Source organism: Falco biarmicus, chromosome 5, assembly GCF_023638135.1.
Source record: "Falco biarmicus isolate bFalBia1 chromosome 5, bFalBia1.pri, whole genome shotgun sequence".
Lineage (NCBI taxonomy): Eukaryota > Metazoa > Chordata > Aves > Falconiformes > Falconidae > Falco > Falco biarmicus.
This window is the reverse complement of record NC_079292.1, coordinates 17,430,516-17,446,295: the sequence shown is the minus strand read 5'-3', so window position 1 is coordinate 17,446,295 and position 15,780 is coordinate 17,430,516. Positions and strand designations below refer to the sequence as shown.

The following is a 15,780-nucleotide window of genomic DNA, read 5'->3' as shown; positions in this document are numbered from 1 at the left end:
TGGAAACACGTCAAAGACTTCTAAATAGACTGCTGTTTGTGAAAAGCGAACCTTGCCACAGATCAAAAACCAGCCAGAACATTGAAAAAGAAATTTGAGGCCAACATCTTTCATTGCAACAGGCTCATCAGGTAATAGGGGTTAATAGCAGCATCCCATCTGAATAAAATAGCCTATTTATTGTCTGCTCAGGTGCCTCAAAGCTCCTTGGACCGCACACCACTGGCCTGCTAGCTCTTCCACCCAGTGTCAGTGCAAGGCAAAGTGCCCACAAAACCCTGTTCTGCATACAGAAGCATCCTAGTCCCAAAACTAAACTCGAAACAACTCTCCCTAATTTGCACTCTTTTATGTTCCACTAGGTTTCACATACCTGACCACCCTGTAGTGACAGAGGTCGACACTCAGGATCTCATTCAGCATACACAAGCCTTAGTGGCTAGCTCTTTCTGGAGGTTTGACGTTAAAGCTACTCAGGATGAGAGCACTTGGGACTACAACTTCCAACTTCCTAAGCGCACTAACATTAGACCTCTACGAGAAAGATGAACACAGACACTCATCACACCACTGCTTCATCAGGTGCTGACAGCTAACACTAGCTTACAAACAGAGATGCCCCACATTCCTCCTGGCTCCCAGCGCTCTTAAGGGGGAGCTTCCAGCAGAAATCACTCACTAGACACACAATGTCCACACAGAGCCGACGGACAAGACCAGGGTGGCCTAGTAAGGCTTTGCAACTGTTTTAACTACTCTAAATCAGTATTACTACAGACCACCCTCCTCCTCAGTCACCAGCTTCCATCGCTCTTTTTACCAGAATTGGAGCCTATCACACAGGAGACGGCTTCACCTGACTGACTACCATTACTAAGTAAATGGGCAGTTTCACCTGAATTAGCTCCACAGATCTATGGGCCACAGTACTAATGCCACCACCTATAGTGAGGCAGCTCTGACAGAAGCCAACTTGAACACTGCATCTCCATCAGCAAGCTTTCTGAAATGCCATTAACACTGTTGTCCCCTTGCCTCCTCCCTCTATTTAGACCAGTATCTTAAGAGTTTTTATGAAGTACTGCCTAAATTAAGTCCTTAAACGGTGTGAACTGAGCCCTGCCCTATTATTCCAAACTTCAAGCTTCTGTAAATAGGTCCAGCAGCGCACACTATATTCATCTTTCATATATCACAGAAGAAAAGAAAACCTGAAGTAGGAACATTTCCAGGTAACAACTAATCCTACATTAGCAAAGTTTAAGAACATGGATCAACTTTAACTGTGAATTGAATCACTTTTAACAGTAACTAGGCAACATAAACAGAATTTAGTACCAATAATCTCAATGATACTGGGGGCCTGGTGAACTGTGTGCACCCCACAAAGCTTTAAAAACAGGAAAGCTGACAGGTCAGTGAGCTCTTCCATTCAATATACTACAGTCAGAAGAGCACAGAGCCTGTTGAGACAGGCACAAATGAACACAAAAATAATGAATTATAAATTAAATGCAGCTTTAATAAATATACAGAAAACACAGTCAAGAAAACAACAGCTTCCGAAAATACAGCGAACCTTATTCATTAACTGCGCTTAGAGGATAGCAAAGCCAAGCTTTTAACAGAGAAATATTATATTACAACACATAATTAGACTGTTAAACTCAGTACCACAGGATGCCACTGAAGCCAAGATTTTACTCAGATTCAAAAAGAAAGCAGCTATTTAAACACACAATAAGAAGAAAAAAAAATTATAAACACTCGGCTGAGGGAATCTTAAGCTTCATAACACAGAATGCAAGAAAATGTCCAAAGAGACATTCGGGCTGTATTTGGCCCTACCCAAATACCCTACCCAACCCCACCCCACAACGGCCAGTAGCTAATACCAAGGAAAGAATATGAGCAACACGGCAAGCACAGAACAAACTGTCCCTTAAGACAGCCGAACACGAAGAGCATTTAGCTGCCAGGCTGGCATCTGCCAACCACCTAACCCCCAAAAGCATCTGGCGCTGGCCAACTTCCAAATTACAGGGCTTGCGTGACTTCATATTTGATGCTATATTGCTTTAATTTCTTCTCCCACTTTGCAATTGTATTTTATTTTTTAAGAACAAGAACCACAAATGTATTTGCAAATAGGAGTTCAATCCAATGCTTGGACTCATTCCAGGAAGCCATCTAGTCTCTCTGGAGCACATCTACCAAGACCACCTCAAATGAACAAAGAATTAAACACTGAACACTACATGTCTCACTTAAAGATTATTCCCAGCAGAAATGAACTTGGAAAAAATCCCCTTTACACATGTAAATTAAGAAACAAGAGAACAGCTCTGTGAACTATAATATGCTCCCCTCAAATAATAAAAAAAAAAACAACACCACAAACATAAGCTATATTTCTGCATTTCTTAACAATATAATGGGTATCTCTACATACTGTATATGTGTTTGCTCTGACTTTGAAGCTGGCCTTGCTTTGAGATGGGGTTGGACCAGACAGATGACTTTCAGCAACCCTTTTCAACCTGAATTATTCTATGATTACATGCAAAGCATACCCAAACATTACACAGTAAGACATTACAGCCCTAATTACTATTAACTCTTTCTTCCCCTATAGGCAATTTATTAAGCTCTTGGTATTCTCCCTACAAATTTGAATATAATTTCTTCAAGTACTTAACAGTTTCCTCTGTACCCAGCAAGAAGGACCTTTATAAATAACAGCACAGTAAACTCAAGGGAGAAAACATGGTATCTAAAGCTTTCAAAGTCTTTTATTTTTCACACCACTACATATCTTAGAGTAAGTAGTGGTCAACGGTCCTTGAACAGTCAGAGGCAGTACCTCTGACCCAGGTATCCTAAAGGAGTTTTGTTTTGTTTCCTTAGTAAACCAAAAAAAAAAAACACATTACAGAATAAACAGGCCTACCTTGTTCCGTGGGCAGAAGCAATTAAGTCTGTCTGCTTTTACCAGTGTCCCATGGCTTCCTATTGTCCTCTTCCACCTCACCCTGCATTTTTTTCCTGCCCCCCACCCATGTTACCAACTGCCCCAACTATTTGGCTGGGCCAGTAGCAGTACCACACCACAATGGCTCAAAGAGCTTAGCACAGACACTGGCCAGCCCTTGCTCTCTTTTTGAAGAAAGGACTCAATTATAACTGCTTTTCTTCAGGTGGGAATATTAACTTCGGTCACTACCTGTCACAAGTTTTATAAAAATCTGCCAATGTGTAGGTACTTAATGTCTTTCAGTTGCCGTTATATTCGGTTTCGTGATCTGACCGACTAAATTTACTCAAATGGGAGAACACAAAGAAAGTAACTGTACAAGCTTTGTGCCCTTGGTAAGCCTAGGAAGAAAATTCACATAAACTGCTCAGCGATCAATCTGTAGAGCATGCTGTTTATTATGAAAAGAACTTCCTCAGAGAAAAAAAAAAAAACAAAAACAAAAAAAAACCAAAACCCTGTGACTGTCATCACTCTCACTCACAGGGGTCCTCAGAAAAGGAAAAAAAAAATGATGGTTTTATTTCTTTAATAAAATTTCTACTATAAACAAGTAGAAGTTGTATTATTTAGAAAAAGCCTGGGAAGACGGTATATGTGACTTTGGGGAGAACTGGGAAAGAAGTAAATGTCCACTGCTTTCCAGTGACCCCTGCCAGCTGTGAAAGGAACAGCATTGTTCAACTCCAAGAGCTGCTCCACCCTTGGTGCCTGGTTAACTGCCTCAAACAAAGTTGACTGGAAGCCTTTTTAATGCACCTATGCTTCCCTTCCAATAAAGCATCAATACTGTTTCCTATTTCAAGGCCTACAGGATTTTGAGTTCTCCCAGAATTCACACCAATATTCAGGAGCTATGGTGAATACAGCTGGGACCAACTTTACGAGACAAGCTGAGCTAACTCTGCTTTGGGAGAAATCCAGTACTACCAGAATACTTGAAATACTCCATGGAGTTCCCAGCAATTACTGACAATTTATTTGTATGTCACATTCCACATAATACTTGAGGAAAAAAATTCTACTACAAGCATTGAATTAAACTAACTAGGTTTCCAAATTATTTTCCAGATGACTCAGGCTCGTATTTTATCCCTTCTAATATTTATACCCAGAATAAAAACATACATTGGCAGCAAAACATAGCAACAGAAAACTCAACCGCACAAACATTCCACTTCAAACAAGGATCAGGATCTTAAACACACCAGTTCCAAGTATTGCTCTCAACCTTCACCTTCAGAAATAAAAATTGCTTGCAAATATTGTAAAGTAGGGCTCTGAGATGGGGGGGGTGAAGTCAAAACTGGCAGAAGTCTGATGTGCATACATACCTCAGTTCATAAACACCTTTTTGGAACAAAATAAGACTTCTGAGAAGAGGATTATCCTTTCCAGGGAGTCACAAATAAAGAGACATGTCAAAGATGATCACCAAAACCTTCCGAGTTACAGAAACAGCCAAATACATACAGCTATTTATAACTCAGAGATATATTCACACAACACTTTTAGCCTCTAACCCCAGGAAAACAAAAACGTCTCATGCCAAGTGCTAATGTATATAACAGAAATATATCCTTCTGCCACTTAGGGACCACTCTAAGTGCAGCTAAAGATACGAGGATTCACTTACTAAGATTAACAGGTTATTTCAAGTGATGCGCTTCTCCCTGATAAAACAGATACCGCCATCTGTTTAACAGCATCAACAGGAAGATATAAGCGGGTAAATTACTGATGACACACTGTATTTAGTCTCATTCCTATTAGAGCACTCGTGTGTCAGAATTGTAAAACCAGCTGTATTTTCTGTAGGAATGTTTCATCACAAAGAATTTCAGAACATTAATTAAAGTATTTTCAACAAGTCAGGTTTTCCAATTAATTACTTTTTTCAGTTAATTATATGACTGATGGATAAGACACTGGCAAATTTGAAGCAAAACGCAAGACTCATCAGCATTACTTACCAAGCAACCAATAACATGTGAAAGTAATGAAAGACTGAATACCAAAAGCATAGAGTTTGAGAACGTGGACTAAACCTACCACTGAATCTGATACGCCTGAGTCACACACACTCAGGAAGCACGTATGAAAAACAAAAGTAAAAGAAGCAAACACCTGGACAGTTCTGCTACAGCATAATCATCTTCTCCCAAAGCCCTCTCCTCGGTTTCTCATAGAAAAGAGAGCAGATAAAACAGCAGAGAAACGAATACGACAGAAGAAATTTTAACTTAGAGGAAGTAGCCTAACATTTAGATTCCCGAAGTGAAAACCAAGGACAACACAGAAGTGGTAGACAGGTTGTCATTGGGTTAGGGTGGAAAAGGGAAAAAAATGGGATAAGGAATAAGAAAAAACGAACCAAAAGAAGGTGGTGGCATGTGAAAAACAAGAAAACGGGAGAGGAGGTCGGGATGAAGGTGAAGATGCCGAAATTTAGGACCTCCAAAGGAAAGGAGAAAAAAGGTCCTATCACCTGGCACGGGTATTAAAGCAGCTCAAGATGCATTACAGGAACTTCCCAAGGAAAAGGTGCGTTTTAGCTGGAGTCAGACCCAGCGAGCAGGAACAAACCGCACGGAAACGGCCGGCAGCTCAAGCCTGGGAGGCGTAACTGAGCGCCTACCACCCCGTAAACTTGGCCATCGGAGGCCAACGCGCCCGGCTCCCGGCGGCTCCCGGCGGCTCCCCGGCGCGGCGCGGCCCCTCCAGCGGCTGGCGCGGCCCGCACCTGATGCGGTGACACGGCGTGGCGGGAAGGGCCCGCCCCGCGGCCGCCCTCGGACCCCCGGCGGGAAGGGCCGGGGGGCGCCGCGCCGCCTCCCGCCTGAGGGGAGCCTCGGCGCGGCAGAGGCCGCGGGCCTCCCGCCCTTTCCCCGGGCAGGCTCCCCCGCGGGGGGCGGCGGGCCGCCGGCGGACCCGCTCCGGGGCCAGGGTCAGCCGCGGCAGGCGGCCCCGCCGCGCCCCCTCGGTGATGCGCGCACCGCCGCCCCCCGCCCCGTCACCCCTCACCCAGCGGGCACCGCCGCCTCGCCCCGGCCGCGGCTCCGCAGCCGCCCCGGCCACCCGCCCCCCCGCCCCCGCCGGGCCGGTCGGCCCCTTCCCCAGCGGCGCGGGGAACTCGGCGCCCCGCTTCTCCCCTCCCGCCGGGGCGGCGATGCCCCCGCACCACCCCAGCCCCCGCCCCTCCCGCGCTGACCGAGGGGGATCCCGACCTTACCGGTCGCCCGGTGCCGCGGCGAGGCGGCGGAGCGGGCCAGCGCGCGCCGCAGACAACGGCAGCGAGGGGAGCGCGAGACGGCGGAGAGGCGGCGGGCGCGCGCGAGGCAACAGCTGGGGGGGGGGGCGGGGGGGAGGGAGGAGGGGGAGGATGAGGAGGCGCGCGCCCGAGCGGCGGCAGCGCCAGAGCAGCAGCAACAGCGCGCCACCCGAGAGGGCGCGCGCCGCCGAGCCGGGGGCGGAGCTGCGAGCGGGCCGGTGGCCAACGGCGCCCGTTCCGCCCCGAGGGTGGGGAACCAGGCGTGACTGGCGGCGGCGCTGCCCAATGAGAGAGCGAGGAAGGTGGGGCTGGCTTAACGGGCAGATCCCGGGCAGGGGCGGGGCCGGTGTAACAGGCAGCCTCCTGCACGAATTGGCGGCGAAAAGAACGGGGAGGGCGGGGCTCGAGGCTGACCGCCGCCGGCCGCGAGGGGGCTGGCTTACCTTGATGAACGCCTTCACGACCGAGTAGCTGAGGGGGGGAGGCGGGGACGAATTTGAGCGACGTCGCCTCTACCCAGTGGCAGCAGGGCGCGGTAGGACGCGCGTCCGCGCCGCCCAATAGCCAGGCGCGGGGCCGTGGGGCGGGAGGCGGTAGATTTCCTACGGCAGAGGGAGCGGGCAGAGCCCGGTCTCCCCCTCACCTGCGCGCTGGCCCCGCGTAGCAGGGCGGGAGGGGGATGCGCCGAGACCCTGCGCGGGGACGCGGCGGCGGGTCCGTGCGAGGAGGGCGGTGGCGCAGGGCGGCCCGGGCCCGTGCGGTAGGCGGCGGGGGGGTGGGGAAGGGAAGGGATAGGGGGCTTCTACCTCAGGCTGCCGCACCGCGCCCGGCCTTGCTCAGGCGAGTAGGCCTCCGCCACGGTGGGGGAAGGGGGTCTTCCCGGGGGGAGCCGGTCGGCTCGGCCACGGGAGGAACCGAGCGAGGCGGCGAGGCCGGTGGGAGCGGGGCTGTGGCGGAGGCCGGGCTGCCCGGGGTCGGCCTCTGGTGGCTGGGCAAGGGCGAGAGGCCTGGGCGGCCTGTGGGGCACCGGCTGTTCGGCAGCCGCTCCAGCCGTGGCCCCGCGGGGCTGGGCCCGGGCTCCCGGAGGCGCTGTCGCCGCCCGGGGCAGTAGGCACTGGGCCATCCCCGGGCTGCCTGGCGGAGGATCGCGGCCGGGGCCGGCCCGGGCCGTGCTGGAAACCGCCCGGCTGTTGCAGAGGACGGGAGGGGGCTGTTAGATCGCTGTGGCGGCTTTGCTTAGCCCGGCTCTCTCGGCTGGATTGCCGGTTTCCTCGGCCTGTTCTTCTGAAGAGTCTCCCAATACGTATTTTTTCAGCCAGATTCAGCACTCGGGAGTCCGTTTCGCTGAAAAGCGGTAAAACAACCGCTCAAGTGAAGGGGACGTTGTAGTTTGACTTTATTTACACTTTAAAATCTACGTAGGCAACCTGAACTGAGAATGCATCAATTGCAAGGAAAACCTGTGAATACCTAACCTGTATTCGAATCGCACTAGTTTAAATGTAGTTTTAAAGTGGGGCTGCTGGAATATTTCTTTCTAGGTGATAAATTACTCATACCTCCTGAACTAGCTTTAAAATGTCATTTACTCAAGAGAGAGTTTAATTTGGTTTCTGTATAATAGAGTTTTCTGAACTCTGTTAGGCAATGTTCAAGGTCTAAATTTAAATGTATAGATCTGTGTTATTAATATTGAGCTGAATGTTATGTGTAAGTTTCCCTCCTCTTTATTTTTTTCTTCCTAAAAAGGACATAATTAGCTATCATATTCTAATTACGTAGTTCATCCCATCAAGGTCAGTAATGCTATTTAGCGTTTCTCATTACTGAAAATTTTCACTTCCTACTAATTGTGTGAGTTCTATAAGGAATTGAGAGCGCTTTTTTTTATTTTTACACTGCATTTGATGTTCCTTCAAGTGTTTTCATGGAAGAGCTAGCTCAAGACTCGTGCCATATATGCATCCTTTTTCCAGTGTTAACCATCATGTTGTGATAGCTGGGCTCTAACTGAGAATCTGCCCATAATCACTTTTCTTTTCTAGTGAGACATTGTCAAGTGCTCTGTGTAATCAAATCCTTCATCATTGTCAGCTGTATCCCCAGCTGCCAGTCTTTAAAATTGTTAGCTTCCTTTATGTGGACTATAAAATCTCAAAAGTACACTTAGGTTTTCTTGAGTTTTCATGAAGAAAAGCCTCTAAAATTGAATGGAGCCTTCCAGTCCTGCCCAGTCTTGCAGTTACAGCTCTTAATCAGGTCAGAGAAAGGCAGCATAAGGTCCCCTGCTGAGTTTTCTGCCTGTGCTCTTTAAAATTGCTACAAAGTGGTTCTGAACACTTAGGAAAACTGAAAATCTTTTTTCATCAAGTAAGCAACCTTCAAATTGAGCAGCCACATCTAATATGTCTTTGGTAGCTTTCTATGTCTTCCAGAGACAGTTGATATCAGATACTCAAAGAAGGTGCTAACGTAATACTTCTAACAGTGTTGAATTCCTTTTTTTCCTTTGAGGCCCAAGTTCCCAGGCTGTTTCTTTGGTTTCCACTTTCTCCAGTTTGCCAGTACTACAAGAAGGAGAATCGCGTATCTGTAGCACTGATTTCTAGAACTACTTTTCAAAAACTTTCTCATGAAAGGAATGTTGAAACGTTGTTTCAGATAACTACTCTTCACTTTAGCTGCAGACTTGTACTTGAGAATATTGGGAATGTTTTCAAAATCCTGGAAATCCTTGAGGCAGGTGATAGTAATTTTTCTGTAATCCTCTGCACATACCAGCTGGTTTAGGTATGTTTATAACAAAGAAAGAGCAATGCTATCTAAACCTCCTCCATATTTTTTTTTCTACTTGGTAATTAACTCTTATATTGAGCATCACTGCTAAGCTTCACCCCTTCCCTAAGGAGGTGGCCTGGGTTCCACCCTTCTGGTTTCACCAACAGGCTTTCACCAGACCCTTTGGTGATCGGAGCCAAACTGAGACAGCAAAAAGCAAACTACAGAAAACCTATTTTAAACTTTTTTTTGGCTAGTTCAGCTCAAGGAATTGGCCTGCTCTCGGTCATGCAGGTGTCAGCCCTGTCACAAGGGAGGGGATGTGCTGACAGTAACTCAAGTTTAGATTACTTTAGGCTAAACTGCATCTCTTCCTTAAGAGAAATCCCACTGCTATCCACAAAATCAAATCCATTGAAACTTCAAACCCAGACTGAACAAAAAAGGAGGTCTGTTGAGCTGTGTATCAGAAGATAAGAATTGCATTGTAGGGTAATTTTAGTTGTGTACAAAATTATTATCCCTTGGCTCCAATGTAGCAGGTCATCTCCTAACTAGTTAAGCCAACAGCTTTTACTTCCCTGTCTGGTTCTGATGTTTATCTGAGCACACAGTTGATTCAACTTGCTAAACCTGGCAAAAAACCACTAACTCGGTTAAAAAGAAAAAGGTGCTAATAGAGTTCTGCTTGTTCAGTGAGTTTAACAGGCTTAATCGGGTGATCTTGTGAGCATGAGTAGAAGAAGCAGCAGCTTTGTGGCCGGGACACAGAGGGGAGAGGGGAAGCAAGTCTTGTCCTTCTCTTGTGGTGGCTGATGGTGAGAATTAGATGCTTCAGAACATATCATCTCACTTTCAGTAATTTAAATATTTTTGTAATCTGGAACAAATCAAAACTCAGTTTATTATTTCAAGTTAAAGAATATAAGTGCTCTAAAGGGAAATACCAAACTTATAAAAATCTCAATTAAGAAATCTATTCTAGCACTGTTCTGCTGGTATATATTAATTATCTAGCTTTGTGGCATGAAATCTTCAGGAAGATCAAAGTTCTTCTCACCCCTGCCTTTTATACTTCCAGTGACCTTTTATACTTCCAGTGAAAATCTTCTGGCACATGCAGTGGTAAAAGCCTTTCTGTTAGGAATATAAAAACTTTTATGGCTGTAGTGGCAGATGCACGTATCCTTGTTTTTCCTTTGTCATGACTACAGAGAAATCTAAATACACTACCAAGCCAATAAACCTAAATAGCATTCCTGTCAGCTAGCGCCTGCATACTTTAGATACCTGCCAGAAAGCAAACATCATCTGTAGTGTTCAGTAGTTTTAAGACTGCTGCTTGACAGAGAGCAGCAGTAGTGCCTATGGTCTGGTCACTTGAGCTGCAGCTCTGTAGAGTACAGGATCTTTCAGATGGTTTGATACTTGTGCTTGTTGGTTGGTTCACACTTCACTATGTTTGGGCTTTTTTGTTATAGAGAGAATTGTTAGGTTTATTTTCAAGTGTTCAACTATGAGTGCCTCAGTACTGGAGGAAAATTGATCTAAACATATTCTTGGCATAAAAAAATCCCTAAATGAGTTTGACAGCCAGTTTAGGATTAAAGCACAACTTGTTTCACAGAAAAAATTTAGATGAAGGCAGTTTACACAGCTGACTTCAGGCACTTAAATAGTGGTGGACAGGACTAAACTATAGAGTGCTTTGGGAATGGTAGTAATAAAGGAATGCTGGGAAGCATTATGTAGGTGAGGTTAGAAGGGGTGGGAAAACAAGAACAAGACATTCGTCTCCTGTAAGGAATATGCCTAATAATTGTGTAGTGACATCTTTTGATGCTTTTCCTCCCTTTTTGTTTTGTTAGGTTGTTGCTGACAGTGAAAGACTTCTTCTCAAAGCTGTTTAAATGAGAATGTCCCTGGCACAAAGAGTACTACTGACATGGCTTTTTACGTTACTCTTCCTGATCATGCTGGTGCTAAAGTTGGATGAGAAAGCACCATGGAACTGGTTCCTCATTTTTATTCCTGTCTGGATATTTGATACTATTCTTCTAGTTATGCTAATTGTAAAAATGGCTGGACGCTGTAAATCTGGCTTTGACCCTCGTAATGGCTCCCAAAACATCAAGAAAAAAACCTGGTATCTCATTGCAATGCTACTTAAATTAGCCTTCTGCCTTGCCCTCTGTGCTAAACTGCAACGATTTACTACGATGAAACTAGCCTATGTATTTATCCCTTTGTGGGCCTTGCTTATTGGGGGTATGGTTGAACTTGGATATAATATCTTCTACGTACGAAGAGACTAAGCCATACTACATGGTTTTCAACACAGATTTGTGGCAAAATGGTAATAATCCAGGAATTTGCTACCAACTTGATCTCTAATTTAGAAGGCCAAATAAGAAAGCAGTCAAGATGGAGACTTATCTAAACCAGGCTGAAGACTGAAGTAGATTTGTTCTATTTTTTTTATTTCAAAATTGTCACATATGCTCTTGTAAATAAAAGTACTTGTTCAATGTAAGCTGTTCTAATACGATTATGTTACATGGAACAAGATACAGGCTCTTCACAGGCAGGTAGATGCTCTTCTGAAAGGAGCCACAGATGTTCTACCCCAGAGTATTTGGCATATGGGGCAATCCTTGGAAAGAGCATGTAAGTTTTCTACTACTTAAGCTGTCACTGAAGAAATAACCAGTTAATGGTCATTTCAGTAAGGTGCTAAATGTGCTTTAAGAATCAGCAACAACTGATGCTGCCAAATAAGAGCAAAAAAGGAAAAAAGTGACTTTTGACAGTGAGAATCCACTTCCAGTCTGAAGAACTGGAAAAAATAAGCACTGTTTTTAAGCTGCTGAAACAGATATTAACCAGTGTGTTTACCTAGGGGGAAAAAGTTACTAGCTGAACGGTGCCAGCAGTCTAGGATCCAGAAAAGGGGGGGACAGTGATGGTGACCTTTCCAAGTACAGAAGCTACAGGATGAGCTCTGTAATGCATTTGTACCTGCAGGAAGCAGTATAACAAAGATGATGGTTTTTAACGCTCCAGTATATTAGATCTCTGGAGGTGAAGCTGTGGCTTTATGAAGTACTGGCAAACTCAAATGCAAGTAAATGAACTTTTTCAAGTGAAAAAATCAATGAATGGGACTTCTGGAAAGAGAAAGAGCTGGAACCATGAGCATCTTTTCTGGACTGAAAATGCTCTTCCAGGAGCTATAGTAATTCAAATGTAAAAGCTGTCTAAGACATAACCAACATGCTGGAGATACTGATCCATTTACAGTTCCTAGGTACAAAAGAATGGCTAGTGACTGACAAGAGCCCGGGGAAAAAAAAGTGTAAGGTAACAGGAGGTGACTACATCAAAGCATCTCACAAATAAAATTTTAATTATGTACATTTAGCTGTACTTGTCTGAAAAAAAAATCTTCCTGAAGTGTTTGGATTTATGCTTGCTGTTCAGTCACAGACATGGGCATAAATACAGTCAGAGACTGCTGAAAAGGCTTTATCTAAGAAAACCTGCTCCATTCTAAGGCAAGGGCTCTCTATTCAGAACATCAGGTAACAATATTTACAAAGAGTTTGTCATGCTTGTGGTTGACTTCTGCCTTGCTGAAGAAGAAAGCAAGGAATGACAAAAAAAATATCTGATCTATACCTGTTAAAAAAAAGCAGAATATTTATAACCCCTTTATTACAATAAAATTTACACATCAACTTAATAAGCAATTCCACATACTAAGCCCCAGTTTATAAACATCCTATAAATTAAATGTAAATACATCACATAATTTATGGGGAGCTGAAACTACCATTTAGAGATCCTTTTTCCCTTCAGTGCCTATATGGAACAGTTCTTTCTGGGAGGTTTATCTATACCATACGCTTGGTTCTGAAAAATCCTTAATGGAAGGACCTTGCTCTGTTTGACAGAATTTTTTGCCCACTCCTACAAGGTTCCTGTGAAGAACAGGCTTCTGTCACAGTCTTTGTGCTTTTTCAAGTTAGAATGGTGCTTGGGCTTGGGGTCAGCTGTGGGGAAGGGGCAAAGAATGTTCATCTCAGTGCACACTCTTGGGCCTGCTGAATATAGAAAATGCAAGAGTAAGCATGCACAGTTACATGCTGTATGTACGTATATATGTGTATGGCACAGAATATGCTTAATTTGTACATCCAATTTAGGTGTCTCAAGCAGTTCTTCAGTTCTGCCACATGGAAACTAGGGTCACTCAGCTTCCTAGGGGATGCAGTGCTCCAGCTGTGTCCCACAGCAAGCAAGCTAGACCTTGTGGAATTCTTACTGGATGCTTTAAAAAAATTTATGAAGGAAAAAGTTTCTGAAGACCTACCGCCAATGAAGGTAAACTTCCATGAACCACTTAAACTGATGCAAATACATAATGTGCATTTAAGCACTGTGGAAAAGACAGATATATATACACACATATATATTTTACATACACACCTCTGGTATGTTACAGCACCACATGTAAAACTGGGTGCCTATAGTCTTTGCCCATGCAATGCTTATCACAGAATAAAAAGCATAAAAGCCTTGTTCAGCTGATGCCAAAACCTTCCCCTATACTGCTCCGAAGAGCACCGCAGCCTTCCTCAGTCAAGATGATGATGTTAACAGATTATAACTTAACAAATGATGGAAAAAGAACTAGCCTCATTAGGACTTGCTGTATTATTAGCAAGATGGGCCACATATGGTGACTGCCCCCTTAACAAACCCCTTCCATTCCGCAGATCTAACAATTATCTGAAAGTTTGGCATCACCCGTTAACTAGAATCAAACACAGTTGTTCCAAATCTCCTTTAATTGCTGCCTCCAATTCAATAGAAAAAGATCAACAATTTCAGCATTCTGGCACTTTTTTTTTTTAAGGGCTTACTAACCTTGGAATATAGAACTGTGATTTTTAAAGCTGAAGCAGACGTTTCTTTCTGGTGTCCTACAGAAGTCACACACAAGTTGACTGTCTTTACCACAAGATATTTCTAGGACACAGCCATTTGTCAGTTCTCAGCCTTGTTTGCAAGTTCCTAGTCCTTACAGAGATACTTTGATAAGAAGAATATCCCTTTTGACTTCATAGTTTGTATCAGATTTAACTGACCTAACTGCACTGACACCTTTGTATACGCAATCTTACTTCTTTTGTGGTATCAGAACTTCATTCAAAAGGATTTACGATACAAATTATGCTGTAGCCCACTGACCTCCAGAAGCTGCTGCAGGAACTACCTCTACTTGCAATGAGCCTGTTCTCTGTTCTCAGCAGTCCTGCTCACAGCTTTGAAATGGAATGAGTTGTCCTTACACTTTTTCTTAAGTTTAGACTGATCAACTGATGTTCACTCCGTAGAACAAAAAGAAGTGAAAAGCAGCTATGATGAAGTTGGCAGGGAAAAAGGGAAGCTGATGCCGAGAAGGAAATGACGCTGCAAGCACCCAGTGCACGGGAGAGCCCCTCACCTCCGTTATCTGCCCAAGCTGATGGGGGATGTGGAGCAGAGAGCTTTGCCTTCACCAGCTTTGGTTTAAAATGCAAATCAAAAGCTTGCTGTTCTGAAACAAAACTGGAAATATTTATCATATATTGATGAGCTATATATAGTTAATATATACTGCATATGGAGATACATAATCTACATCATTATTTCTCTTCAAATCATTTATACAAGCTTGAACACTTAAGCATGCATTGTAGATGAGTACCTACTTCTGTCTGATTAAGGAAAACACCTCAACACGCAAGTGTGAAAGGTCATGAAACTAAAATTTTCAATTACCTATTGATACTGCCTTCTTGGTATGTCACCATTTCAGACTAGCATCCAGTTTTCTGTTCTTTTTATACTTGAACAATACCATTATGCAACATACACATCCCCACCTTCAGCAAAGTAACCCAAGTGTTCTAAGCACGTGTATACGCACCCAAAATGCGCTGCTAGGCATAGGTGACTACTAAAAAAAAAGGTAGCACAGGACTAAGTTAAACAATGATTTAAGAAATGAAAGCAGTATTTTTCTGACAAATATGCATAGTAGTACAAAAACCCCAATAATCTTAAAAGTGACCTCACAGAATTTTTCACATTTGCCCAGTATAAAAGTTAGGTAACACAAAGTATTGATGAAATTTATGAGACTCCCAGAAACTCAGAATTCTAACATCAGGTGTTATCTCTTTTTTGGAAACAAAACTATGGTTTGGGAACAACTAATTGCCTTTCAGTAACAAAGCTGCTGAATAACTGCATGCTCAGAAATAACTTCTTTGAATTTATTAACACAGAAATTATTTAATTAAGATTGAGGTAAAAATAACTATGCTGGGTTGGAGAAAAGAGTGTTTGTACCTTTTTCATTGTACCTTTATTATTTTAAGGTCTGGATAGAGGTAGTCTCCTGTATGAGCCTTCAGGACCTGAAGAAGCCTTAGCATCAACTTGCCGCTGAGCAGCTTCAGGCTTTGTGGACTACAGCAGTTTAAGGAATCGCTGCAGTTGGACCACTAGATACCATTCAATATTAATTCAGCATTTTTTACTTGTACTGAAGCTGGATGAAGAGTAAAAAAACCCTGCAACTCTCTATCGCTGTTTCCTTCACTCTGCCTTTTCTAACAAAACCAACGTCACAAGCAGGCAAATGTAA

The 15,780-nt window shown here is 44.1% G+C and overlaps 2 protein-coding genes across 6 annotated transcripts in view; one reads left to right on the top strand and one right to left on the bottom strand.

Moving 5' to 3' along the window:
- PHTF2 (putative homeodomain transcription factor 2) overlaps window positions 1-6,416 on the bottom strand; it is a 73,304-nt gene extending 66,888 nt beyond the window's left edge. For 2 of the 3 annotated variants that reach the window (XM_056340592.1, XM_056340595.1), the window contains exon 1: window positions 6,267-6,416. The gene's annotated coding sequence lies outside the window, so the exon portion shown is untranslated. Of the gene's footprint in view, window positions 1-6,261 lie in introns of all 3 variants that reach the window. The other variant, XM_056340594.1, reaches the window with a different exon arrangement.
- A 486-nt stretch (window positions 6,417-6,902) lies between these two features.
- Window positions 6,903-11,616, top strand: TMEM60 (transmembrane protein 60). Of its 3 annotated transcripts, none has more exons than XM_056339240.1 (2): window positions 6,903-7,065; window positions 10,952-11,616. In XM_056339240.1, the coding sequence occupies exon 2, from the start codon at window positions 10,994-10,996 to the stop codon at window positions 11,396-11,398; it is 405 nt and encodes a 134-aa protein (XP_056195215.1). In that variant the 5' UTR covers window positions 6,903-7,065; window positions 10,952-10,993; the 3' UTR covers window positions 11,399-11,616. The 3 variants fall into 3 exon arrangements, with proteins under 3 accessions (XP_056195215.1, XP_056195216.1, XP_056195217.1); XM_056339241.1 differs by having other exon boundaries at window positions 6,906-7,019; XM_056339242.1 differs by lacking the exon at window positions 6,903-7,065 and adding an exon at window positions 8,766-9,901.
- Window positions 11,617-15,780: the final 4,164 nt, after the last annotated feature.